Source organism: Pavona decussata, unplaced genomic scaffold, assembly GCF_977016875.1.
Source record: "Pavona decussata unplaced genomic scaffold, jaPavDecu1.1 SCAFFOLD_58, whole genome shotgun sequence".
Classification (NCBI taxonomy): Eukaryota; Metazoa; Cnidaria; class Anthozoa; order Scleractinia; family Agariciidae; genus Pavona; species Pavona decussata.
The window spans coordinates 1-27,696 of NW_028145480.1; the positions used below are offsets into that span (position 1 = coordinate 1).

Consider the following 27,696-nt stretch of genomic DNA (forward strand, 5'->3'; position numbering starts at 1 on the left):
GATACACACATGGCACTTCACCCGTTTGCTAATTGTCCCCTTTGCTGGTTACTGGTTTCCTAAGATACTTTCCATGGCAGCACCTACTGATAGCGGGATTCCTGTGATGTCTGGATTCCCAGAATGCATTGCAACTACCAGTTGTAAACCGCTGACAGAAAAATGCAGTTTTGTCTTGTCAAAAGAACGCAGTAGCTATCGAACTTGACAGGAAAATAGAAAATAAGACAGAAAATAAATAATAAGTGTACTGTACTTCCCTTTTCAACCTAAAAGCTGTAATTCTTTAGTAGCTCATATAACCTTTGAACCAAACCTCAGTTGTCATTTAATATCTCCTACATCTATCAGCCGATTTTCACCAAGTTTACAGAAAAAGTCTGAGATATAAACAAACAGCTACTGAAATGGAAATGAAATTCTCTCCCCCCCCCCCCCCTCCCCTCTGTACGTCCGAGGTTCAAAGCCTAGACGGTCGGAGCTTAACCCAGTTTCTGTAGCACGAAAGAACTAGGAGTATTACTACTCCCTCCTGGGTAGGATGCTAAATAATTGCAGGGTTACCCCGTGTAGTATTTCGCCGTTACTCATTTGTACACCTGGGCAAAGACAGACAATTTGGGGGCATAGTTTCTTGTGTAAGGAAACGGCATTGTAAGGCAGAGGCCAATCAAGTCTCAAACCACGCACCCTCCAATCTTCTGAAAATCCAAAACGCTTACTCAGTACCAGCGTGCCTTCCGCGTCATGGTGCTCACCTGTTATTATTATTATTCTAGCAGTATCATAAAACGTTTGGATGCTATGTCCCTAAAAAAACGTACATAGGGCGCGAACGTAGCCTATGACGCCTGTCTAAAACGATGCAACTTGGTATACAAATAATAATAATAATAATAATAATAATAATAATAATAATAATAATAATAATAATGATGATGATGATGATAATGATTATTATTATTATTGGCCTGGGTGACGCGCCATCCCTCAAGCCACAATTCACCAAGAAGATGACATCGGCAAGACTGCTATCAGAAACGCGTTTCGGAATCTACGAATTCTGCCTGATACCTTTTGGTTTCATAAATGCTGTTCAGACCTTCCAGCAGTTCACTTCATCCTCGTTGTATGCGTCCATACGGTTCGAATTCTCCCAGTTCCACAGTACAAAAAAAAAATCCTTATGGCAGTTCACTGGCCTCGATAATAACCTTGTCACCAGCTGTGCGGAGATTTTCCAACCATCGCTTCTTACCTCCATATCATTATTTTTTATATACATTTTAGAAAAGGTCACAATTTGGTTGCATATTCTCAAATAAATGAAAGGTTATAAACATTTAAAAGTCGGCGTGGGCACAAGTCTATATAGGATTAAAGGATCACTCAGCCCGGTATCTGAAAGAAAAGTCTTGGAAACTATAAAACCTGACCCTTTTATGACACAAAGTTACGATTTACACAGAATCCGAGTTTTCAAAAAACATTTAATACAATCTATATTTTTGCTATCCAGTCCTATCCGTTCATGCCTGTGATTAAGAAGACCGAGGTGCTCACTACACCCAACCAAGTCAATAGTAAAGTCAATAGTAGAGCCGAAGAAATAGCAATCGTTTACTTGCTCCCATGAATCTACACATCACCCAGAAAACTTCTACTAAAAAAAACTTTCCGATAGTCAGAAGCTTAAGACCCTATTTTTTGAAGTCACGGCAAATATTTGCCTATCAACTTGGATTATTTTTTCAGGGTTTTCCAATCTGTTAATCCATGTCAAGATGTGATTCGACATCTGATGTTTTTCTGGGATATATAGTTTTCGTCCGAATCGATCCTTCACCTCATCTCCATAAAAATTGGAGGACTTTTTGTCTGGCTCGTCAATTGCATCGGTTCGATGATTGCGGTTTCAACGCTTCCTTGGTCACCTGGAAAATGTGTTCAATACTTTTTACTCGAAAAATGAGCTTCCCAGTGGAAAGGTAGACGTAATATGTGAGTATTGGAAAATAAAAGTCCATGGGAAGTCTCTACGTCCGACCTATATCGTTCGTTCTTGATCGTAAGTAGCTTGAAAATGGATTGGCATTGTTCAATTACACCTTAGTAGGACACGACTTGAATGAGTTGCTCATGAAGAGGAATTCCCTGTTAAAATGCTATGGCAGTTCGCTCATATCTAGTGTGTTGAGAGATCGAGTTTTATGTACTTATCCCAAAATTACAATCCGCTTGATCGGATCCGTCAGGCCACGGATGTTGACCAAGCAGTTAAGCAACTCGAGAGAATTATTCGCGGACATTTAGATAGGTGCATGCCTGTCAGAACGGTGTCAATGTCGTCACGCGACCCGGGCTGAATGACCCCATTAGCGAAGTGTATGCTTAGCGCTATATCACGGATATCAGATAGTAGTGAAGACAGACAGAAAAGCCTTAAATAAAAGGATCTCGGAGGTTATCGTTGAAAATAGGAAGAACCACCTTAATACTAAGGGCTCACGCCAGTGGTGGAAAAGAGTTGATAATGTATTACAGGGATGCCGTTGGTTCTATCGCGCGACCACGCTTCTCTCGTGGAGCTGAAAGATTACTATGGCGAATTGTGTACGGACAACACCTACACGGAACCAGAGCCTATAGAACATGGTAAAGATCACGTAATGCCAGAAATCACCGAGCTGCAGGCGTGGAACTCCTTTAAGCAAATACGAAAGACAGCAACTGGCCCTGATGGTATCCCGTAATGCTGTGTGGAAGGACCACGCCGAGCCTCTCGCTCTAGTCTTTACTATGGTTTGGAATCTTTCTCTTAAGACTCACAGGTGGCCTCGGTCTTGGAAAAAGTCAAATATCATCCCCCACCAAAAGTGGATATACCAAAGGAGAAAACAGACTATCGTGGCATAAACGTTACTTCCGTAATTGCAAGGGCTTTTGAGGCTTTTCATTCTGGAGATATAATAGAAGAGCACCTAAGCGCAACTCAGTTTGCGTATAGGAATGGGGGTAGCTGTACGAACGCACTCCTCTCAATCCAGCATAAGGTTAATCAGTATCTTGATACCCCAGTGTGCAAAGCAGTACATTTATTTGCGATAGACTTTAGTAAGGTGTTTGACTGTGTGAATCACGACCTTTTGTCACAGAAACTAAAACAGCTCCCGCTCAATCAATCAATCAATATATATACTGAACTGGTATCTTAGCTTTCTAAAGGGCAGACAGCAAAGAGTTAAGAGTAACGGGTTTGTTGATGAATGGAAAGTAGTAAATAAGGGTACCACCCAGGGGAATGTCAGTGGCCCGCATTTATTTAACATTTTTCTGAATGAAATTGTTTTTAGGAAAAAAAAGGTCGTACACAGGTGTTTCTTCTCGTGTCAGGTATTTCGCAAACCAGAGCGCTCTCCATTCTTGTGGTTACTTTCCAGGAAGATTGTCGATTTACTACATGTACGCAATAAGCTAATTAAAGCTAACAAATGTCTTTTTATACCAAGTTCGTTAAGGAAGGAGGGTTATACCCACGCAGAATTAGAAAATCTGTTTTAAAGTCTAGTTATCCCTTATTTTACCTACGGTCAATTGGTCGGTGGTGCTGTTAATGCAGAGCGTACGACTGTACAGTGTTTTTCTGGACCGGTGTCACACGCTGAGATACCTATCTAAAGCAATCAACATCTATGATCTTTTAGAAAAACAAGATAGGAAAATTTTCGACAAGGTTAAACAGTAAGAGAAACATCCTCTGAAAAACCTTATATATAGGTCGTCTTTTGGAAACCTAGTTGTTGTTTCTATTGCCTCGTTTACTTGAGCTTCTGCACAGGAGATAAGTTCCGTATCTGACAATTCTATCTCTTTTTCCCAGTCAGGGAGAGTGTCACCTAGAAAACTAAAGTGGAAAACATTAAAGTCCGGCGTATCGCTCTCCATCTCGCTACTTCAAAAATTGCACAGATTTTCGCATAAATGACAATTTTATCTGTCTGTACTCTTATTGATAATAAAAATTAGCCAATGAGCGCGCGAAGTTTAGACAGTTATTGTAAAATTATATTTCCCCGGATTCCTGGGCCAACCAAACATAATGTGAACAATGCTTTATACCTTTCAGGTCACGCTTCATTCCCGCATGGCATCCACGAATCCTTAGTTGTAGCGAAGTTTCACGCGATTACTGCGTTACAGTTACTTGTAATCACTTCAATCTGCATTCACGAGTTGGCTCACAGAGCCTTTTTGGTCTAGATTAGCATAATCACTGCACTTTCAGACCTAAGGGAGTCTTCTCTCCTCCCATCTTTATTGGATACCAAGCTAGGTTTTTTTTGTCAGAAATCTTTACTTTTCCTTCGCACCACCACTTGCTCTTTTTTCTTCTTCTTCCCTCTCTCTCTCTTTTTTTTTTTTTACTGAACTAACCAGTCAAGTTATCATTCTTTTAATAGCGGTGTTTACTAAGGTTACTAAACAGCAGACCCTTACAAGTGGAAGCTCTGGCATCATACAATGCAGTGCACAGGGTACACCAACTCCACAGTTTGATAATTGGAGAAGACAAGATGGAAAACCACTTCCCAAGGAGAGATTCAGACAACTGTCTTATGGTAGATTGAGGGTCTACGCAGTTCAGCCTGAAGACGAGGGGAGATACATATGTACTATTAAACAGAATAACGGAGCCGAAAGAATCACGACTAAATCTCAAGTGATTGATGTTAATGTAATAGGTGAGTAAATAACGAAAAAAAAGAGTGTAATCCGAGGGGATGGAAGTTAGTAAACTTACACAACTGGACGGCTGAAATAAGACGAGGGTATATTGGTATAGTGTTTAGAGTGTCGTTACGACATAGGTTCCAGGCACAATTTTTTGAAAAATGCCTAATTTTAGTGATCGGCAATATTAGAGGAAATAAGAGCGCAGCTGGTATTGAGCCTGATCGCAGGTTAGGCTGTCGCAGTTTCTCAAAATAAAATAAAAATAAGTCTTTTGTACGATAACAATTAATGCAGTGCTGTTCATTCCAGCCATAAAACCAGTTGGGTATTGTTTACGAAACCCTCATGATCAGTGTACCATTGACCTCATAGTATATGATAAAAAAAATTATGTATTTTTGCACTTCATGACATAATAGCTTTATTGAGGCTTAAACTATCTTGAAATAACGATACAATCATACATCTTGTTTCAACTGTGTTAGGCAGCCATCGGCTACAATAATGCAGCGTCCTTTACCAGGAATTTGATTTTTGGTCTGTTTAATTAGTCCACCCTCAGGTTTCTGTTTCCCCTGAAGATCAAACTGTTCTTGAAGGCAAAACAACCAAGATAAGATGCAATGCCACTGGCGTCCCAAAGCCAACATTTTCTTGGACATTTACAGTGGAAGACCTTCCCGTTGTTGCTAATACGAGCGATACTCCGGGAGGATCAATCCTTCTCTTAAAAAACGTCACAAAAAAGATGGAAGGGCTATACAAATGCACAGCAACAAACATAGTGGGTGCAGCAACCTCAAATGCAGCTCTTCGCGTACTAGGTAACATGACTTTTATGTTGATATTCCTGATTTGCAGTTCAAGGGCCCAAACTATTAAAAGATTTGTTGACTTTCCAGTCTTTTCTTTTTGTCTCTTATTTCTTTCACCTTACTCTTTGTTTATGCTAAATTCAACGTAGAAAAACCCACTGCCGAAATTGTTCCGAAGTCATATCCCACAATGGTGTTAGGTGATAAGCTCACGTTGACCTGCAAATTTAGTGAGTCAACATCGAAGATTGAGTGGAAGAAAAATGATGCACCAGAAATTCCAAGAGCCACGATCAGTGAAGAAGATCATCAAAGCACTCTTGTTATCGAGAAAGTTGACATTGGTGACAGTGGAGATTATTCCTGTGTAGCGCACAACCAAGCGGGCTATGGGTTTTCAACTATCAAAATCAAAGTTAGAGGTAAGACTCTTTCATGCAGTTTTAGTGGAACTTTCATTGCAAACAATAACTTAAACAAACTTGATCATTGCAAAAACAAATAAATAAATAAATAAAAGAGCAGTTTGTTAAATTAGTTCACAAGGATTGTTACTTGAAAGTTACTTCAAAAAAATGTATTCTCGAATTAATATCAATAAGATATCGTATCAGCAATACTAATATATTTACTTTCGTGTAAAAGTTATTCTATGCCTTATGAAGAATAAGATGCGGGTGAAACATTTTGAATTCCAGATAAGTCGTTGATAAGAACAAGAGACATTCAACAGATTTTTATTAGTACATGTCCTACTTATTTTCCATGAAAAAAAAAAAAAAAGAAACAATGCCACTTTTCAATGTTTTTACTTTAATAATATTATTTAGAACTAATTAGGCGCAAATATCTATGTAAATATTTTCAAATGCGCCATGAACATTAACACTAAAATATAATTAACATGCATATACACATATCGAACATAAACGAACGACACAAGAATAAGAAGCAGAAAAATAATCTTAGCTCCTAAGTAAAATGAAATGCTCTTTTGAAAAGGCAAGTCTTTAACTTCGTCTTAAAACTCTTGGCAGTGCATCCCATAACTTACATATCTAGTACCTGCGACCTACCAGTCGCTGTTTCATTGGGCTTTCTGTACTTTTACAAGTTTTCCTAGTGACACCACCTATAACGTCACCATGATAACAATGTTATGGAAGGTAAATAAATATCTATACACAAACAAATTTATGTTGCAATACGCTTTCAACTCAAGAAGAATTAGGCCAATCGACTTTAAAGCTCCCCAGGTTTTCGGTTTTTGTGTCTTTGTGTGTGGCACCCTTAATTTTAAGATGCAAGACCGTTAATGGCCATTTCTATATACCTCAAACCAGTTTCTTTCTAACTACATCAATAATTTTCAAATTAATAGATGTCCGTTTTCCCAGAGATTTCAAAAGCCTTTTTGGGCGTGCTCATGTGACTGATGACTTCTTTACACTAAATTTAATTATATGAGTGTTACGTTATGGCAAGTGTTATTTTCACATCCTCCTCGGACTAAAATTGACAAAGTTAATAGACCATTTCCGAGTTGCTTTTAACCTCATTATAAAAGCGAGGCTAAGTGCAAAGGTTTTGTCATGAAAATTAGTTTTCATTCATATGCAAATATAACTAATTTTCATATGAAAAGTTTTGCATTTAGCCTCGCTTTCATAGTGAGGTTCACGACAACTCGGAAATGGCCGGCATTTGCAATCTCTCAGGTTCAAAGGATTTTGGGAAAAATTTTTATATATAATATAATATAATATAATATAATATAATATAATATAATATAATATAATATAATATAATATAATATAATAAGATTAAATGATGATTGTTATTATTTTTATTATTGTTATTATCATTATTTAATACATGAGATGGCGACACGATAGTAACACACATTCCAGATATGATTTTTGATATTGGAAGGTGACCTAGCAACTAATGCAACTTACTGCCCAATAGCACTGCCGTCCTATGTAGCCCTTAAACGCACCCCTGTGGTGCTGGGGCCAGATTCACGTAGCTCTCCTAAATAAAGTTATATTGTAAGTATTGTTTCTTAACAATAGACTCTTAGTATTCCAACAATAGACTCTTGTCAAGGAAGGATAATTATATCTTAACTTAGGAGGGCTTCGTAAATCTAGTCCTTGGGCTGCATTCTTCGTACAGTTACTGTACACCATGGAACGCATATGCCTAAGTATCCTCACCTTTAAACTTCAGTTTAAAGTGCCACTACGATCAAAATTTTGTATCCCTTTTTTTCTTCAGCTTTGGAAAGTAGAAGTGATAAATACTAACCACGCCAAATTTTACATCGAAATTCCAACGGGAAGACCAGTTATTTTAAACGCGAAGTTCAGCTTCGCTGAGCCGCCATTACTCGAACGACAAATGGTCGTGAACTACATAGAGAGCTGGATCCAGTTGCACCGAGAGGAATGTGACGTCATACGCGCACAACAACATGGCCTGCTTTCGAATGTTCGATCTCGCTGAAAGAAGCCACTTCTTTTAATTTTAATGGCACAAGGGCCGTCTTTACAACGCACATTTATTGTGGGCACCCGAGAGAAACCTAATGGTGGTTGTTTGGACATTAATGGTTCTGAAATACGTCAAAAGGGGGTAATTTCTTCAGACAAATCGTCTTTTTGTACATCGCACCGAAGCACTAAAGACATATCCTCTCGACGACTTCGACAGCTGCTTCGAGGGAAACTCAAACGCAAGGACTGCCATACAATGCTACTGCCTCGATGCTTACTTTTCCAGGGTAAAGCGAGGGACTAAGTGAAGCGATTAGGCCAAGATAACTGATCGGAAACGAACTCAGTTTTCTTGAATGCGTGCAATGAAAGCAAGAAGCGCAGAGTGGTGGTGTGTATGTTTTGTTTATAGCTCGTTGTAATGCTTTGTTTGTCTAGTGTTCATTACGTCTACTTCCTATAAGTGTCATGCTTTGGTAAAATAAAAGTGCATAGATACTCCATTTTATTCAAAAAAATAATAATAATAATTGCTTGTGGTATAATATTGACAATCAATTGCCTCGAGTTTTTCCAATACTCTCTTCGTACAAAGCACCCAACACATTTCTGAAAGACTTGTATGCCGACTGTAGAATACACAGCAAGGCGAGATTTTCGATATGTATTAAATCAGCAATTGTAATTAAATTGATTGTGACATTGACATGAAAAATTCATCTCTATATATTGAAACAATCATATGATATGTGAAAGTACAGGTCAGAAGAACTTTGCAGGCAACTTTCCAGCTGATGTGGACCTGCTGACACTCCAACTTGCAAAATTCTCTAATGTAACCATCACTGATTACTGTGAGTCAAGAAGGTCTTGTGGCAATCCTATTTAGTCTGTGTTATTAACTAATTATAATACTATTATTGAGCAATTTTTTTAAACATCACTTGTAAATATGCTTTGACTGCACCTTTGTGCAGACTTGCAGTGAATATTATGCATGAAAGTTATCTTCTGGGACAAGTCAAGATAATATCTGCAATTTAAACCATATTAGTTTGTACTAAAGAGAACAAATGAACCAAACTGACAAAATTATGAGACAGTATTTTGTCCAATACCCCATTCTAAAGAGTGTGGAAAACTACCAGTGCTTGGTAAATTTCATCTTTGTGTTTGAATTATTAATTTTGTATTTGTGCCTTCTTTTGTTTTCTTGGCAAAGTCTGTTATATAAACAGCCAATTTTATAGCATTTTTTTGTACAACATAATAAATTTCAAACAAAAGTATTGCACTGTTTTGGTATATACCAGAGACAGTACAAAGGCGTTAACAAGGTCACCTAAGCACACCATGGTAAATAGGACTACCCATGGTAAATAATGCCATAGTAAATCTCACTTAGCTTTTAGTTTAGATCTGTCAACGACACTTCCTGAACCTTAAAATATTGGGATTTTTATTATTAGGGTTAGTTTAGGGAAGCATGAAGGCATTTTTCACAGTTACAGAAGATACCGTGCCCAGAAGAATGGGCCAGGATCTTACACTAAGGTTTACATTGTACATAATGTGCAAATTTATAAATGGAAGGGGGAGGAGGAGAACTACCAGCAATTTTTTGCAATATTTAGCATTGATATAATATCAATATGACAAGTAGGTACTGGTAATGCTTGCAGACTGTGTGTGTTTGTTTTTTTTTTTTTTAAGTTGCTGTCATACCTATGTCATCAAGAACCACAATGCTGCAGGCATGGTGAGAGTAGACAGCAAGACTCGCCTCTGACTTCAAGGGTAAACTTATCTTTATACAGGGAAGGTTTTGGGCCAGTGGGATCATGGCATGCCTTCTTGTGCTCTGAGTATTCTCTTTGTTGAAAATGGTTATCAGAGAGGGCCACAGCAAAAGGCGTACCTTTAAATTTGATCCTAGAAACTGCCGACATAGCTGATAGGAGAGTCTTCAAAAAAAATCTCCTGGATATAGGTCAAGCACATTAACATGATAAACAGTGAAGGGATTATGGAAATTGTTTACTGATGGCCAATTATTTTGTTGGCTTGTTTATAGTGAGGGAGATTTGAGTGTTATGTCATAACAGCAACAACAAAAACAAAACAACCCCCCCCCCCAAAAAAAAAATTAAATAATAATAATAATAATAATAAATGAATTAAAGTAAAATATGGGGTATTATTGGCATAAAAAAATGGCTTTCATATTTAAAGCTGGCCCTATTCTTAGTTCTGGTTATTTTCTGAAGGCCAAAGTAAAAACCCACAGATATCAACATCCAACATAAGAAAGCCAGGGCTATTTGGCAGAAGGAAAAAGCTAAACAGAATAGAAAAACAACAAACACATAGTATAATTATAAAGCATGAAACTGTTTGTGGGGTCATGTAAGATAAAAATTACAAGATAGAAAAAAATTAAAATGAAGGTCATGTCGCTGAACAAAAACAAAAAATAAGCTGTGGTTTGTGTGAAAATTTAAACACCAAAAAATAAAGACATTAAATCTCATTTCTGGTAGAATCTCCAAGAATAATTAAGGTATATCTGTAGAAAGGATGGTCATTGTTTCATAACTATAATATTTCAATTTTGTCTGTGAACATTGTGTGATTTTGTGGGAAAATACACAATACTGTTACAGAACAGTGTTATGCTGGCTCTTCACACTCAACATGTAAAATGATTACAGTTATAGTGTCAGTTTTGAGATCAAGAGGCTGGTTTGCTTGTTTCACTCAGATTCACACATCCTCGATGACCAAGGAACAAACATTATTGAAATAACAAAAATGGGTGAGATATGACGCAAGCCTACTAAGGTTTCCTCCTTAGCTGTCCTCATGATTACTTAATTTACTGCTTGAAAGTTGTTGTAGAATGAGGAAGGGATCTAACCAGGTAATACCTGGTAGATTACAGCCCTGTAGTATTGTAACATTGCAAATATTCTGTAGATTACAGCTATAGCTTACCCACTTTTCAACTGAAGTTAATTACACATCATTTTAGTTTTGTCAAAGCTTTATTGAACAAAAAAAAAAAAACGAGGTTAATAGTTCTTTTTTTCTTGACTCATTATGCAGCTTTGATTGATACTTGCGCACACCATACACGCCACCAACATAACATCAACATGTATTGGTCTGGAGTTATCCATCCTATTCAATAATTTGTTGCTCAAGTGCTTCTGCGAATAGTGATTAGGTTTTGTTCACTAATCCCAAATAGAAAACATACCCAGAATATTAAATAACCATATGTCTACCTCCAATACAGTTGCTGAGTAAATGCCGGAGTGAATTCGTTTCTTCTTCGGCTTTACACGTAAATCCCAGGTTCGAATGAGCTGTTCGCATGTTTTCGAAGCGTATTCTTTGCAGTCATACTCCAAATCCACCGCCAAGGAAATTATAATCCAATATATTCGGTAAAATTGTCCTTTAGATCGCTTTCCACCAAACTGGATGGCGAATCTTACAAATAATCTTGCCTATTCACTTACTTTAGGACTTACGATTACTGAGCTTTACTGAGTTCTGGAAACGCACGATGTTCGATGCGCGTATGACGTCACACAAAGATCTCATACAAGCAACCGCATTTTAGAATCACCACGGGCGTCAAATGACTTTGCCGTCGGAGAAATGGCGGACGGGTTTCCGACGGTTTTCCGCCACTTATTCCTGGGAACAGTAAGCTTTTATAAAGCTACTTGGTAGCTATCTTTGCAATTATGAACTCATTAAATGGATTGGAACACGAAAAGGGCGAAAATAGAACTAAAAATTTTCGTCGTAGTGGCACTTTAAGGATAAACTGCTTTTTAGTATATCCGCTAAGGCATATTATCATTTTTAACAGTTGTATCGGTCACCGTAACGGTGCTGGAGTGGTATTATATTGTTGGTCCCTTGTCGGCTGTTATAATCCTCACATTTTTAAGCTGGTATATTTGCAAACGTCGAATGACAGGTAAAAACGTATTTTTTTATTTCATGGCATATTTGTTAGAAAAAATCTGCAGAAGGTTTCAATTATTTATAGTTACGTGTATGTGTATGTGTATGTGTATGTGTGTGTGTGTGTGGGTGTGTGTGTGTGGGTGTGTGTGTGTGTGCGGTTTTTTTTTCTTTTTGTTATTGTTGTTTGTTTGCTTTTTTGTTTTTGTTTCTTTTCTTTTTTCTTTTTTTTTTTCTTTTTTTTGGAAGGAGGAGGTAGATCATGCGTTGCCGTGATACACGGAAATAAGCATGACGAGCATTCAAGAGTGCCCCCCTCTCCCACCCCCCCCCCCTACTTATCTGAAGGTGTGGACCCGCCAATAACATCTGTAGATCTGTAGACTGTTGCTTAAGAAGAATTTCAGGGAGACCAAAGCCCAGGCCGACGTTGAATGCAAGCCAATCAATGCTAAGATTTGGAAGACAGTTATTTGTGGTTGGCCGTACCGCGTGGATCCTATGTGGCAATAGTTTCAAGTTTTTTAATGTAGGCATTCTGTGAGGAACATTTCATTGCTTCTTTTTCTTTTGAATGGAGTAAGTGGATCCTCTTATGGGCTATCTACTACTTCGTTTAATTGATCAAGCTTTTAAAGAGACCTTGGACGGATTTTACGGTAAAAAGAAACTCTCCCAGACCTAAGAAGAAATGTTTCTTTTTCTGAGTTAATAAACACGCATCACCATCCAAGAAATTTCTTAGTTATGTACGCTTACAGTAACTCTGAGCTGCCCCCTAACTGGCTATTACCTCATACACTTTGACGGTGATTGAGCGAACTAATTGCTTGTTATACTTAAAATTAAAATTCCATTGCATATGAACACCTACTATTGTTTCTTCCTTTTTTTTCCTTTGAAATACTGATTTCTCCTTTTCCTTGACTGGGAGCACAGCTACGAGGTGAGTAAAATGATTATCTGTTATGTGGTGAAAGTCTTGGACACTTGGCACAAGTAAAGGTCAATAAAGCCGTCTCTCAAACGAGACCTTTAATTAAACTGGTTACGGGATGGCCTTAGAAAAAATCGGAAACCAAATGAAACGGTCTTTTCACTAGTAGATATTTAGAACTATTCCTCGTACCATTTCTTCCCTTAACGGAACAACTGTTTTTGTTGTTGTTCTTGTTGTTGAGGATGGTACAGTCTCATTTGGAGCAAAATTCTGACCAGTTTTTCCAAACAAATGGAAAGCAATAAAAAAATTTCATTCAATTATATTAATATATTAATTTATCCCTTGATCATTTAAACGAATTTCAAGAAATCGCATCCTAGACTTGTTTCAGTGTAATTGTGTCGTTGTTTATTTTTGGTTTTGTATTTTTTATTTTCCTTTCGTTTGTTTTTACTTTGCAACTGACTCAGGAACATTAAGATGTATCAATGTCCAGTTCGCTCGTTTCTTAGAAAATAATGCTTTCCTCAAAAGAAGCAATTGTTACTGAATTTATATACTATACTTTTAACTGGCTCTCTTTATCATTCATAACATTAAAGGCACATCCCTTCTTATCCCAATGGGGAGCAAGCTGGATACGAGATGGAGGTGTTTGATCATGAAGTGGATGAATGGGAGATCTCACGTGACCGTATAGGACTTCGAGAGGTTATTGGCTCAGGAGCATTTGGTGCAGTCTGGAGAGCAACTTTGACTCAGCCTAATAGAGGAAGGGGGAAACAAATAGTTGCTGCAAAATGCTTTACACGTAAGATTTATGAGCCAGTCTAAATATCCAAATACCCAGTTGTAGTTGATATGATACGGATATGGGATATGTACAGGCACGCCTCTCCGCACCATTCAATGTTGAGCCAACCAGTTTTATCATGAATAAATCAACATTGGAGAGGCTCAGAGAAAATTGTTACACAGCAAAAGTGACTAGGTTTGTTTGTTATAATTATGTTATGGGTAGAACCTTAGGAAAACAGTGTTTAACATTCCATTGCTTTAAAACATGACAATTCTTTCTCCTTCCACCCCCCCCCCCCCCTTCCGCCAAAAAAAAAATGTTGAGAGTCAGGAGTCAATTATGTTTCGAGAATCTTGTACAGTTTATCGACGTCAACATTGTTTGGGGAGGGGGGGGGGGGGATAAGTTTCTAAACTTCTTTGTGGGACCATAAACTATCGACACTTGTCTAAACGTAAATTGTCGAAAAACCAGTTGGTTAGAATTGTAGTTTTTCGGGACCGAAATGTGCTCGTTAGTTGAAACCATTTTCTTAAATTAATAACACGAGAACGTAATTTATATGACCTGTACTAAAAATGATTAATGTCTGGCCCAGAGCACGAAATATTACTAGTTGTGGCTATAGCATACATTGTTTATTACACGGAATTTAATTCGCAGAAACACACTGCATGATATATATTGTATGTATGTTAATTTTAAAGAGTTACATGTGACTGCAATAGGATCACCTTTCCTTTTTATTAAAACGTTGTGTATAATAAAGTTTCATGCAGCTAAAGCACTTCGAAAAACCAAACTTAGTACTACCACCAATAGAAGGCCTGAAAGTAATAGCCTAGTTGTGCAAAAGTTTACTCGGTTAATGTAATGAAACGATTTATGAGTGTCTTTGGTTGGGGATGGCAAGAGTGGCAATGGATATTACAGTAATATTGCCGCTTGATAAAAGCTAGCCAATTTTATTGCATTTCCCTTTTATCTTGGACAAATAGATAAAAAATTATTGCGATTTGCTCTCCTTTTCAGGGATCAGTAGTCTCGAACTCTTTCTAGAAGCATCTTGTAAACGAGGAAACGTACTTTCAAGGCAACTTTTACCAATCCTCTGGACATGCTTCCACTCATTAAACTGTATTCTGCTGGAAAATGGAGGGGGTTTCTCAATATAGAAGTAAAACCCACAAAACGTTGTCAACTTCTTATAAAATATATCTGGCAGCAATTTGATTAACAGTTGTTTGGTCAGCTTCGTTTGATGTCACATCAAACGAAGCTGAGCAAGCATTTATGATATCCATGTTAATGTGTTCTGATCTTTCCCATTTCAGCCACCTCTGGGGAGGAAGGAAGGAAAGCACTGATGAGAGAGATCGAATTGGGGAAGCGTCTTGGAGAAAATCCCCAGCCAAATATTATCAAATTTATTGGCTGTGTTACAACACAGAGTAAATATTTACTTCGTTCAGTTATCTCTTTTGTTCACTGACGTGAAAATAATTTTCTTTTATCTCGCTTTTTCATTTTTGTGAAAATATTTTAGACCTTAAAATTGAAGTAAGTAACAAGACAATTCACCAATACACAAATTCCATTTCTGTAAACGTTAACTCACCCATACAATGAACTCTGCATAGAATAACATGAGCCTTTTGTACTAACTGGTCACATGGTACAAAATCCGCCATACTGGATGGCAAAAGAATGTAGTAGATTCGAACGCAAAGGTATTCCAAGCTGTCAAGCTTGACTTTCCTTTGTTCTCGATGTCCCAGTGGAGGATGTAACGCTTTTTTGGCATCCAATATGGCGGATTTTTACCATGTGCATGACCAGTTAGTGCAAAAGGCCCATTGCCATGAAGGTTCGTATTCTGTCCTGCCAACAAAGTGAAGGTATTTACTGTGGAATATGCACAGGTCAATCTAGTGCAATATCAGTGGAGAATGATTGCCCGTTGTCATTTGTAAATGGTATCCAAAATAATTGCAGTAAGCCGCTTTCGTTCGCAGTAGTGAAGTGTGAGGTCTTGTACATCTTTTTAACTACAGTATTATCAGATTTAAATAAATATTACGAATAATTCACTCGTCAAGCAGTGAATTTGGTGACAACATAGTACAAAAGACATGCCACACAATCTATGTTTTTTAAAAATCAGTTTTCTACATTTTGGATAATTAATATGAGATAATCCATACAGTTTCAGTTATGGGTAGGAGCCTTGTCACAAAATTGGACGATTATAGCTAACCGCAGCATCTTTACTCATATGCAGTTCACCCAGTTCTGATCATGGAATACTTGCCGTGTGGAGATTTGCTGGGATATCTGAGAAAAAGTCGAGGAATTGAAGACAAGTACCACCGGGGAGAGGGCGAAGCCTTAGAGTTAGAGACCTATGACCTGGTCTCGTTTGCCCGACAAATTGCCACTGGAATGGTGTTTCTCGGATCACGAGGGGTATGTTGCGACCTTCAAACGAAAACGAAACAGCTTATAGATACTAAAATGTATTACTACCTCGTGCTTTTTTTCTTTTCTTTTATTTTTTTTTCATGATTCGTGTCGGAGCTTCACCTCATCTCTCACCTCTTGCTCGGTTTGTTTTCAACCATGTATCGTCCTTCTTTCCACTATCTTTCAACGTACCCCATTTTTCGTTATTTCGAGTACTTTATCACCCGTTTCGTTCCCTGCTTCCCTTTCTTTCATCCCGTCCTTCCATTTGACACTTCTCTCCTTGTTTCTATCACTTCTCTATATTTTTCCAATCAGCCGTCCGCCTGGTTCCAGCCCTTTCAATGTCCCCCTGACCCTGCTCTCTTTTCTAGATGTTCCAATCTCCTCTCTTATGGTTCCAATTCTATTTTCCTCAGCTCGTACCATTCCTATCTATATCCTTCTCTCATGGCCTCCTCACCCTTCGCAATTACTTTCCAGCCTCTTCTCTCCTGTTTTCGCCTCTTCTCTGGTGTTTCCACACCCTTTCTCGTCTTGTTACTTAATCCCCCTCTCTTTCCTGATTCCCATCCCTTTTCCCTTACTCCCCTTTTTTTTTGGTTTATATCCCATTCTTTCTTGGCTAAATCACCCTTCTCTACCAGTTCCCTTCCTCTTCCCTCTTCGTTTCTACGTCTTCTTTCCTTTCTCCCCCCTCTTTTCTTTTTGTCCCAATCCCTCGATCTCTTTGTTGCTCCCCTCTTTTCTCCTACTTTTTGTTCATCGTCGGCCACTCCCATTTTTATGAGTCTTAAAACGTTCTATCTCGTTCCCTTTTACCCCATTCTCTTCCGGTATTCAGCCCTTCTCTTCGAGTATTCATTTCGTTCCTTCTATTCTACTGGTCGTACCCTTGTTTCTGAGATCCAGCAACTTTTTCGACTGGCTTTCACACCCTTCAATCCTGGCTTCGATTCCTTTATCTCATAGCTTAACCCATTTTCTTCCCTTTTTACCGCCGCCTTCTTTTCCGGTTCTCACGTCTTTTTCTGGTTTTTTTTTTCTGCGTCTCTCCTGAATCTCCGATCAGTCGATTTCAGGCGACGGAAGTTAATTAAAATTACGCTCACAGTTTCTCGCCAATTTTGGTCAGCCGTAATCAATGAAGTATTGAAACTCTTGCCGGACTCTTTCTTAAGAGTTATTGTTCCCTGAAAAAATATAATGTTAAAACATTCTATCGACAGCCATGATAGCAAACAATGTAATATCAATTCTTAATGTCTTTTTTTGCAGGTTATTCATCGAGATTTGGCAGCGAGAAACATTTTACTCGATCGTAACTTTGTTTGCAAAATCACTGATTTTGGTTTGGCATACCAAAACTTTAAATATGGTCATGGTAACGCCAAAAAGGTAAACTTTCCTTACTTTAATTTAAGAAATAGATTTCATTTTGCCGCGCGTCGGTACGGCAAATGACCGGCGTACGCATGACGACAAAACGTGGTGGGAACAAAGAAATACGCTACGAGCCGAAAGCGGGTGGCGTGATTGAAGTTCTTACCATGTTTTTACGTCCTTTTTGAGTTAGACTAACATAACATAACATAACATAATCTTTATTTATATAGCGTTATTTCTACTAAGAAACCAATAACGCTTTACAATAATAATACGTGTAGAATATGTGATAACAATGGATATCCCTGAAAATTCTGACAACAATTTGGCGAACTTGACTAAAGACCCGCGGCAAAATGAAATCTATTCGTTATATACAAAAAAGACGATTCGAGAGCGAGAATTACGTCAGTGAATGAGCCGAGTCAAAAACTTTCAAGCAAATTTCTACACTGTTGCACAGATGCAATTGTGATCCTTTAAATTAGAGTATAATGCGAAAGAATTTTACAAACAATATTTTGAAAACTAGCGACATATTTGAGCAAATATTTCTTCCTTTTCACATCACAACAGACTTCTACTTTTTTTGACCTGGTTGAGGTCACTCTCAACGGTTTTTATTGGATTTTTCATCAGACAGTTTACTTTCCTTCGAAACTTTTTTCTATATGTTTGTCCGCTACTCACCAAAATAGTAGTTTGCTGATCAATCACTCTGGCTGGACTCGAGACTCTGATCACGTGCGCATCACTCACTGACGTCATTCGTGCGTCTATACTATAATCACAAACTACCCTACACCAATCAGCACGCCAGTTTTGCAATGCCCATTGTATAAATGTTCCCTAACCCTCATGCCAATGTCACCTGCTATTCCCGTGACATAGCCAAATCAGTTATTGCGTTTTGATGAAGGGGTCGTGACGGTGTTGTTCTAGATGTCTCAGAAAGTAGCTACGGGTTTCTGAAAGGGAAAACATTTGTTTGTAAAGTCTTTTTCTTGTGTTTTTCATTTAGGTGTTCCTGTCCTCGATTATCAAGAGGGACTGATAAATTTTAGCACAATGACACTTTAATATTTTTTTGCATTACTTTTTTCACGTAGTTCCATTAGTCATAGCCTCCAGGGCCATCACATAACCATCCGCCTCGCATATTTAATCACCAGAGTCTTCAACGATCAGGCAACTCTCAGTAAAAGAAAACAAATGAATTATTGCCCTGGCTATTGCCATAGTAGATACAAAATATGTCTTTCAATTGATGTTACAAGAACAGCAATGCTCTGTTTCTTATAAATTCTGGCTGCCTCTGCAGGGCTGTATCCCAATTAAATGGACCGCACCCGAAATACTATTCGGAAACCCTGCATCCCTCTCAAGTAAAAGTGATGTGTAAGTAAAAAAATTACATTCCTTTATTTAGTAGCTCTAGCAAGCAATTGTTGCTATGCTGTAGGGCAACCAGACGAATTCACCGGTACTGAAATGCCGTGGTGCCGTTAGTGGTAGAATCTGGTCATCCCTCTGAATTGTGTATATATAGTATACAGTATATACGTTTGGGAGTTTGAAAGCGCACTATGTCGTAAAATCTAATAACAGGAAAAAGTATAAATCGTTTGTTGTAAGCTTATGTTAACTTTCTCAAAATCATTTGCCAATTAACTAACCGTCACAAACAAGGCATTTCCTTATGTTTAGATGTTGGGAGGGGGAGTGATAGTTAAGCCTATGTGGGTACTAGAACGACAGTTATACCAGTCCCGCTATTCGAAGCGTGCGCAAAGGCCCACAAAGTGTTTCCTTGTGAACGGAGACATCTTCTGTGGTCTAGAAGGCCAAAAAAACTATAATACAGAAGTCCATTGAATTCGCAATTTCTGGAGAGACTCCAGGAAGCCGAAGAGAGATGCAGTCGTCTTTTTTGGGTTGCCAGTTCTCAGTTTACGGTAGAGTCAGTTTGCACGAAAGCATAGAACGCTGCGGCCAGTGTAGTCGAAGCTTTCGTTTTAATTTGTTAATTTGTCTTAGCAGAGTGAAGGTCATATGTCATCGTAAGACCAAAAACAAAAACTTAGATACCAGATGGCGTTCACGTCATTGTTATCAACGGTTCAAATTGGCAGCGTTTTTGTTATACGTTGTTACAACAATTTGATTCCTGATTTTGCAATGAAGCACTTGTTTTACAAATTCTACATTTTGGGCGTGCTGTATTTGTTGTGCTGTTAATTCCCCCAAAAGGAAACCTGAAGGTACTGTATCAAAAATGCCTTATTTTATAAACCCCTTATGAAGTAAAAAATAAGCATGCTTATTTGAAAAGCCTTTCAAAGTGTCTAATACTGTAGTGGCGTTTTCGTTTCTGAAATATCTTCCCTCGTTCAAAAACTAGTGACGTCATAAATAATTTCGTACAAAAATAAATCACAAAATCAAGAATATCTCGGGAAATTTGGAGTGCTTCTGTTCAAACTTGGCACCAATAATGTACGCCAGGTAAGAAACAAAATGACGACCATTTTGACGTTTCCATGTTATTACTCTCGGCCCCAGTCCCTTTTTGCTGTGAACCAAACCAGTCTCCATTTTCGACCAGTAAAGGAGAGGCAGACAGTCCTACTTGAAACGCACGAAGTGTCCGTATTGCCCTACGTCTCCACCTCACCAGCTCATTGGGAGTAAATGATATCTGATTAAGGCAAAAAATGAGAACTTCTAGCATAAAATAGACCCGAAAGCAAAGTTGGTGTCATTTTGTGTCTTACTTGAGGTACATTACTAGTGCCAAGTTTGGGCAGCATCACTCCAACATTTTTCGAGATATTCTTGATTTTGAGATATATATTTGTACTGTAACTATTTGTGACGTCATCAGTTCCGAACAGAAACTTGAATACCTCTGGATCAAGGGAGGATATTTCAGAGACGAAAATGCCATTATTCGTTACTTTGAAAGGCCTTTCAAATAACCATAAGTTATTTTTTACTTCGCACTCACTTTAAGAAGCGGACAGAGAAAAACTTTCATTTGCCTTTCTAATCCACAGGTGGTCATACGGAATTGTGCTCTATGAAATATTCACCATTGGTCAGTAAATCTTCCAGTGATCTTTTATATTAATGAATTAAGAAATAATATTTTTAATAACATGTATACGTTACAATTAACACATTGACAAAGAGAGAAGAGGATTATTTTCAAAAGAAACTGTGGTGGGTCGACTGTGGGGAAGTGGAGACGAATGCGTTGTTTTTTCGAGCGTTAGTCCTTTTCTCTAACGAACGGCTCAACCTCGAAAGGTTTTGACAAAGAGACCTTAGTGCTGATACCATATAAAAACAAAAATTTGATCTTAGAAGGGCGAGGTGTGTAAGGATTGAACAGACATTAAACGGAGAACTTGTTGGCCGACCTTGACGGAAAGGGAAGTATGCCATTGTAGCGATGGGGGAGGATTATAATTGTCGATCGTGGTTAAACACATCAGGGACAGTCTGTTTTAATTTGACAAATATTTGCATCTGGATTTCTGGTCCCCAAGACCTTCTAGATGTTTTGACGAATGTGCCGTGAGTAGATCGCACATGGGAACTTGAATGTTACCAAAAACGTACGAAAGACGAAGTCCACTCAGCTGGCCTGTGCGCTGATTTCGATAGTGTTTAAGCAGACGAATACGGAAATCATGCAATAAATGCTTGCTTGGTATGAAAAGAAATAAATGACAATGTAATAGTGATAACGAGATAACTTTGTTTCATAGTTAACCAGGCTATTTTAAGTTAATATGTTCTTTAAACAGCAATGCTAAGGCTGGAAATGTCTTTTATATTTTGGGACAACGTCTAGTACTGAACACTGAACCTGCCATTTTTATCACGTGCGAGAATCTGCACAACAATTGCTCCAAAATTCTAGTAATGGGCTTATACCCCCGCCATACCGGTTCACAGTACAGCGGTAAACACATTCCTTTCTTTGCCCTAGTGTTCCGTTGCAGACCGATCTTTTCGAGCTAGTGGTATGAAAACGTGGTGTACATGCTTCAGCACTATTGATAAAATTAACAAGTTCTGATCTGAAAGCTTTTCTTTCATCTCTTAACAACTGCCTTCAAACCGCTATTTGCAGTGATACTTTGTACTTGTCCCTATTCCATGCGTTCGATTTTGCCCTCTCAGCAGCAGTTCAGTTCGTCGAGTTTACTTTGCTGGCATCCGAGTCTTTCGAGATGTGTTTCGACCTCTGCAAGTGTTTGGTCTTTATTTTTTTTAAGAGAAGAATGCCATCTGCCGATAGTGTCTTGGCATTTTTTTTGGATAACCTGGTGAGAAAAAAGAATACAAGAAAATAAATAAAGAGCTAGCCTTACGTGATTTGTTTTAGAAATTTTGTATTAAAAAAAATTTGGACAATGCTATCATTGTTCAGTTGTTCTGATGAAGTAATAAAGCCAAAATTGTGCACGTGGCTTTCCATTTCTTTTCTTTTTCTTTTTTTTTTTTTTTTTTTGATTTTAAAAAGGATTTAATTTTTTTGGACACGCGAGAATATCGGTGACTTATGAATGCAATCAATAATTAATCGACAGCATGACAAATCGGCTGATTACCAATCGATTTTCTATTGATGCCATTGATGTCATCGATTAGTATTTCTGGTATATGTCATGACTTCGTTAACATATGTAAAAAGGTTAAAGCTGACGATTAAGATCTGATTGGACCTACAATGATGTAATTCCCAAAACGTTGTGGTATAAAAATAAAATAAAAAAATAATAAAAATAGCCCAATCGGAAATAGCTTGATCATCATAGCTTAGGCCCAGTTTAGACGCCGAACTTTTCATGAGCCGAACTTAACTCGTATTAAGCCCAAATCACGAAAATCCCGCCTTTTGATTCAGACGCCGAACTTAATCAGCCAAACTTAATTTGCTTGAAGCAAATCCAATCGAAATGTCAGCGTTTTTTTATTTTTTTATTGAAATACGTTATAATAATTTATGCACTAGGCTCGGCTCATGAAAAGTTCGAAGCGTCTGAATCAAAGCCGTTTCAAAGCCGAAATTCCCGGCTGAGCCAGGCGGGAAGAATGGCTGGACCGTTCCAAACTGAAACAGCCGTTCTCAACTGATTCAGACGCCGAACTTTTCAAGCACTTAATTCGAGGTATTAGGTACGTTCGGCTCATGAAAAGTTCGGCGTCTGAACCGGGCCTTAATTGCAGCATTCAGTGCTAATCCACACGGTTATGGCTGTATATTACCCGTGCATGTAATTAACATGTAAGAAATTTGATTGGCCGGTATTTTGATACGTTTTGAATCGTTTTCTTCTGAAATCTCATTTCAACTAACATAACAATAAATCACTTTATTTAAGTGTCAATGTATTTAGCGCAGAGCATTAATTGGGGACACTATCCAGAGCGAATGGGAATTTAGAAATGTTGGTTTCTAGAGGAGAGAGGAAAACCGGATCACCCGGAGAAAAAAACCCTCGGAGCAAGGACGAGAACCAACACCAAACGCACATATGACGCCGAGTCCGTGAACCAAACCCGGGCCACATTGGTGGGAGGCGAGTGCTCTCACCACTGCAGCATCCCTGCTTCCCTTGATAGCCGTTTGGACGCAGTTTGATCGTCAGAAAAAGAAACGGCCTCAAAACGCTTCAAAATACAAGCAAAGCAATTTACAATTTACCTTAGTTACACTAGTAGTTAATATACAACTGCTGCAAGCCATGATGAATAGCTAAATCCTGAATATCTTTTATTTTTATATGACAACGTTATTGCGGTTTGGTTTACATCCAAGGAACAATCATAATTAACAGGTTTACCTGATTTTTGACACTTAATAGGGGGAATTCCATATCCTGGTTGGTCCGAGGCCAAAACAATCGCAGAAATCAAAAATGGCTACCGCATGCCGAAACCCCCACATATCGACGACACCCTGTAAGCTTCTACTGTTAATCTGGAACTCTTTTCAACTTGGTAATACATCCCTTTGAGGAGGATTGTTGGAGTTATTCCTTCAGCTCTTTTGGTGGGGAATTCATTGGCGTATTGTAACTTCTCTCTCAAATAATTAACTAATGTAACTTTCCAGGGCCCAGTTGTTCGAAAGCCAATTAACGCAAATCCACTTAAGGATTTAAAAGTTAAACAAGATTGTCGTCTCTTTAGTTGGAAATGCTTCCAAACGTTAAGTCAAACTGAAGAGCAAAGAAAAAGTATTTTGGAAAAGTCTTAATTGATTAGTAATTAACCTGGAATCAAAGGTAACGCTTAACCTGGATTAGTTTAATCGTGCATCGATAAACTGAGCCCTGGTGAGTTGTTTCTCCACAGTTAGAATCACAGTAAGTAAGTTAACTTGTTATTTTTAGTTCCTGAAAGTTCAAGAGAGCTCTATATCAATTAAGGACGGTCCCTTCTAAAACAAAGCTATTTTTGCATGGCTTGTGACTATGCAGGAGAAGTTGATTTATATCATTAACAGTTAATAAGCATTTTCTGGACATAATCAACTAACAATATTTCTAAAAAGCTTTAAAATACAATACAATGTATCGCATACTCTGCCAAATTGACCCTTAATTTTACAACAGTCGGCACGATCGAAAAGAAATTAGGATTTCTCGTACCTTCCCGAGATGCACAGAACGCATGCGTAGTTGCAAAAGAAGTGGTTATAACACTTTTTAAATAAGGTAAATGGTTTGTTTCAGGTACGCTTTAATGTCGAAGTGCTGGCAGGGCAACCCCGACTTTCGCCCACCTTTTGAAAAACTCCGCCAAAGAATGATATCATATATCGAGGAAAAGGTTTGTTGCAATAGGTTATTCATCATTCATTTATCCTCTATTTTGCCCGTATGACATATGATGTCTCAATCTTCTACGGCACTCCATATTGATCAATACGGACGTTGAAGGGATATAAACTATTCAAAGGAAAATCTAGAACTTTGAACTGCAAAAACTACTTAGATCCAAGAAGAATCGGAATGTTGTCTTTACCGCAGGGCAGTCTGCAAATAATCTTTACGTTGTAATCTGATCGTTTGTTAATATTTTCCAGAAAAATAAACTTTGCATCAATCATTTGGCTCTTGATTTGTCTCCAAGAAGAACAAAATACTTGTATCAGTTCTTTGCTATTCAGTGGCTATGTAGTGTTACAATCACGTCTCAGGAAAGTACTCTAGTGAGAGAAGATTAATTTAATATATATTAAATTCATTTTAACAATCATTTGATGGTTATGAAAGCAGATACGGGTTAAAATTTAGCTTAAGGGATACCTTTCGAGAAAGTTGTAGGTAGTCACATTTTGTGTTTGTTATACACATTTAGGTGGGACAAAGACTGATACCCTCACGTTTACTAGCCTCTTTTAATCTTAATTATATAACTTATCTCAAGATCCTTTATGTAACCGGGTCCAGGCGTTTGTTTGAATATTCAAAACCAGGGACTAATGATCGAAACTAATCTAATCCGTAGCAATTGTTTCCATTTTAGATGTACCTTAGCCTCCTTGACATGTCGCAGTATAATACTGTCAAATACTCAAAGGTTGAAGACGTTGGAGCATGCGCAGCGACTGACGAACAGGATGTTCCATCCGATGAACCAGCAAAAACACCATTTGCCAAAAGGAAATGGACAAGTCTTCGAAATTAGAACAATGTCATCATTAGTAGGGCGTGAAAGACAAGAACTTTGCTAATTACTTATACTGCAAGATCGTTACTCTTAAAAATGAAATTAAGGTTGAATAACATTGGATACAATGAATGAGTAAGATCACCATGTGCTCAAGTTAAATTCAGTCAGCTTTAAAATTTGCGAGGTCCAATTGGGTAACTACTTTTTGTAAGACTAATAAAATTCATTTTATTGCGACAATTTAAGTGCAATGATAAAATTAATTAATTCATTAATTTAGTCATTAATTAATTAATTTATTTATTTATTTCTATAGTGATTTTCTCCAGCTTGTTTAAGGATGATAATTTTTTCTTATGTTGATACTCCTAAATAATAGATTTTGTAATAATTTAACTGACAAACTGATCATAGGGTCACCGAATTTGTTGAAGTGATTATATGGCGCAAAGAAACCCTTTTGGTCCGTTGGCTGTTGACTGGTGACTGGGATATCAATGCTACTGCCTGTAGTTTTCTCTCATCGTGAGTTTAATAGGATCTCTTTTGTCAATGCCTTTGCCGAGTCGTATTGGGATAGTACTTAAAGTTAGTTAAAGAACTTCCATTGGATATGAGACGATAGGTAGCTTATCCCATACCCAACGAGTGTGACTGTAATAATGGCTTCATTTAAAAAAATAACAAGACACATTGCTGCTCTTGCTGATTTCATCATCAAAGAACGACCAGAGGACGATTTAATGGCCACTATTTCTTGGCATGGCATGATGCTTGATATCTCATGGCCCGGCGCTAAGCCAATCAAAACTTTAGAATTGTATTATTACATGTCATATTCACTGCTACGTCTTTCAGCTTATTTGGTATTTGTTGTAAGAAGAAAAAAAATCTTTTTTTTTATTATATTAGACCAATTTTAATTTTGGTAACGTGATCAAATCAGGAACAGGAAATCAAATAATTAAATAGGTTGTAAGTTATTTATTTTGATAGTAGCATTTTTATTAAGCCTAATTTAAAAAACTTGCATCACTCGAGCTGTGTTAATAGTTACAAGGGTAAACGCTCTCAATCTCCTCACATCTGGTGAGTTTCGATTATGATTTTCATTTTTGTAGAGTTTTCATAGTTGATGAATTAAAATAAGTCAAAAATTAAATATACAAGAACCATATTGCATTTTACTTAACACAGGTTTATTGAATACGTTGTATTTTTGCGAATACAACAATGCTCATCCTCGGGGCATTTTGTGTTCCTTGATGTTAAAGTTTTAAAAACATTTCGCTATAACTGGTTAATTAACAATAAGGGCTTGTTAAAATTTATTTAAAACATTTCACTTTGGAAGTAGTATATTTTATGTAGGCAAAAGGGTAAAGCAAAATAGACTTAGACACAGGTTTATTGAATACATTGTATTGTTGCGAATACAACAATGCTCATCCTCGGGGCATTTTGTGTTCTTTGATGTTGAAGTTTTAAAACATTTCGCTATTAAACTAGTTAATTAATAATAAGGATTTGTTAAAATTAAAACTTTTCACTTTTGAGGTAGTATAATTTATGTAGGCAAAAGTGTAAAGCACAATAGACTTAGACACAGGTTTACTGAAAACATTGGAACAGTATAGGCGCGAAAAAAAAACGAAAACCCGACATGAAGAAAAGGTGGAACAGGAGAAACTCTCAAATAAAAGAAACCTAGTGCATAATACATAAACTAAAAAGATATATTGCATTTTACTAAACACAGGTTTATTGAATACATTGTATTGTTGCGAATACAACAATGCTCATCCTCGGGGCATTTTGTGTTCTTTGATGTTGAAGTTTTAAAAACATTTCGCTATAACTAGTTAATTAACAATAGGGGTTTGTTAAAATTAAAACGTTTCACTTTTCAAGTAGTATATTTTATGTAGGAACCAGTGTAAAGCAAAATAGACTCAGACAGGTTTATCGAATACATTGTATTGTTGCGAATACAACAATGCTCATCCTCATGGCATTTTGTGTTCTTTGATGTTGAAGTTTTAAAAACATTTCGCTATAACTAGTTAATTAACAATAAGGGTTTGTTAAAATTAAAACATTTCACTTTGGAAGTAGTATATTTTATGTAGGCAAAAATGTAAAGCAAAATAGACTTAGCCACACGTTTATTGAATACATTGTATTGTTGCGAATACAACAGTGCTCATCCTCGGGGCATTTTGTGTTCTTTGATGTTGAAGTTTTAAAAACATTTCGCTATAACTAGTTAATTAACAATAAGGGTTTGTTAAAATTAAAACTTTTCACTTTTGAAGTAGTATATTTTATGTAGGCAAAAGTGTAAAGCGAAATAGACTTAAAATAAAAAATGAAGTAACTGAA

The 27,696-nt window shown here is 37.4% G+C and overlaps 2 protein-coding genes across 4 annotated transcripts; both read left to right on the forward strand.

Moving 5' to 3' along the window:
• Positions 1-4,420: 4,420 nt before the first annotated feature.
• On the forward strand, positions 4,421-12,713 carry LOC146479445 (peroxidasin-like; the record flags this gene model as incomplete). The annotated part of the gene is made up of 5 exons (XM_085110278.1): positions 4,421-4,742; positions 5,286-5,558; positions 5,699-5,971; positions 11,931-12,119; positions 12,658-12,713. Coding segments are annotated over 5 exons (1,113 nt in total), but the record flags the coding sequence as incomplete, so codon positions are not given.
• LOC146479446 (tyrosine kinase receptor Cad96Ca-like) lies at positions 12,437-27,696 on the forward strand. Of its 3 annotated transcripts, XM_085110317.1 has the most exons (10): positions 12,437-12,974; positions 13,574-13,782; positions 15,105-15,221; positions 16,052-16,236; positions 17,512-17,631; positions 18,941-19,017; positions 20,676-20,716; positions 23,499-23,595; positions 24,372-24,468; positions 25,168-27,696. In XM_085110317.1, the coding sequence occupies exons 2-10, from the start codon at positions 13,617-13,619 to the stop codon at positions 25,327-25,329; spliced, it is 1,062 nt and encodes a 353-aa protein (XP_084966443.1). In that variant the 5' UTR covers positions 12,437-12,974; positions 13,574-13,616; the 3' UTR covers positions 25,330-27,696. The 3 variants fall into 3 exon arrangements, 2 of the variants coding, with proteins under 2 accessions (XP_084966443.1, XP_084966444.1); XR_014864841.1 differs by lacking the exon at positions 23,499-23,595 and having other exon boundaries at positions 12,445-12,974; positions 25,168-25,192; XM_085110318.1 differs by lacking the exons at positions 24,372-24,468; positions 25,168-27,696 and having other exon boundaries at positions 12,444-12,974; positions 23,499-23,599.

Coding starts and splice junctions, on each gene's coding strand:
- LOC146479446 (XM_085110317.1), top strand. CDS start 13,617: ATGGAGGTGTTTGATCATGAAGTGGATGAATGGGAGATCTCACGTGAC. Junction 17,632..18,940: donor GTCATGGTAACGCCAAAAAG/GTAAACTTTCCT, acceptor CTGCCTCTGCAG/GGCTGTATCCCAATTAAATG. Junction 20,717..23,498: donor CTATGAAATATTCACCATTG/GTCAGTAAATCT, acceptor GACACTTAATAG/GGGGAATTCCATATCCTGGT.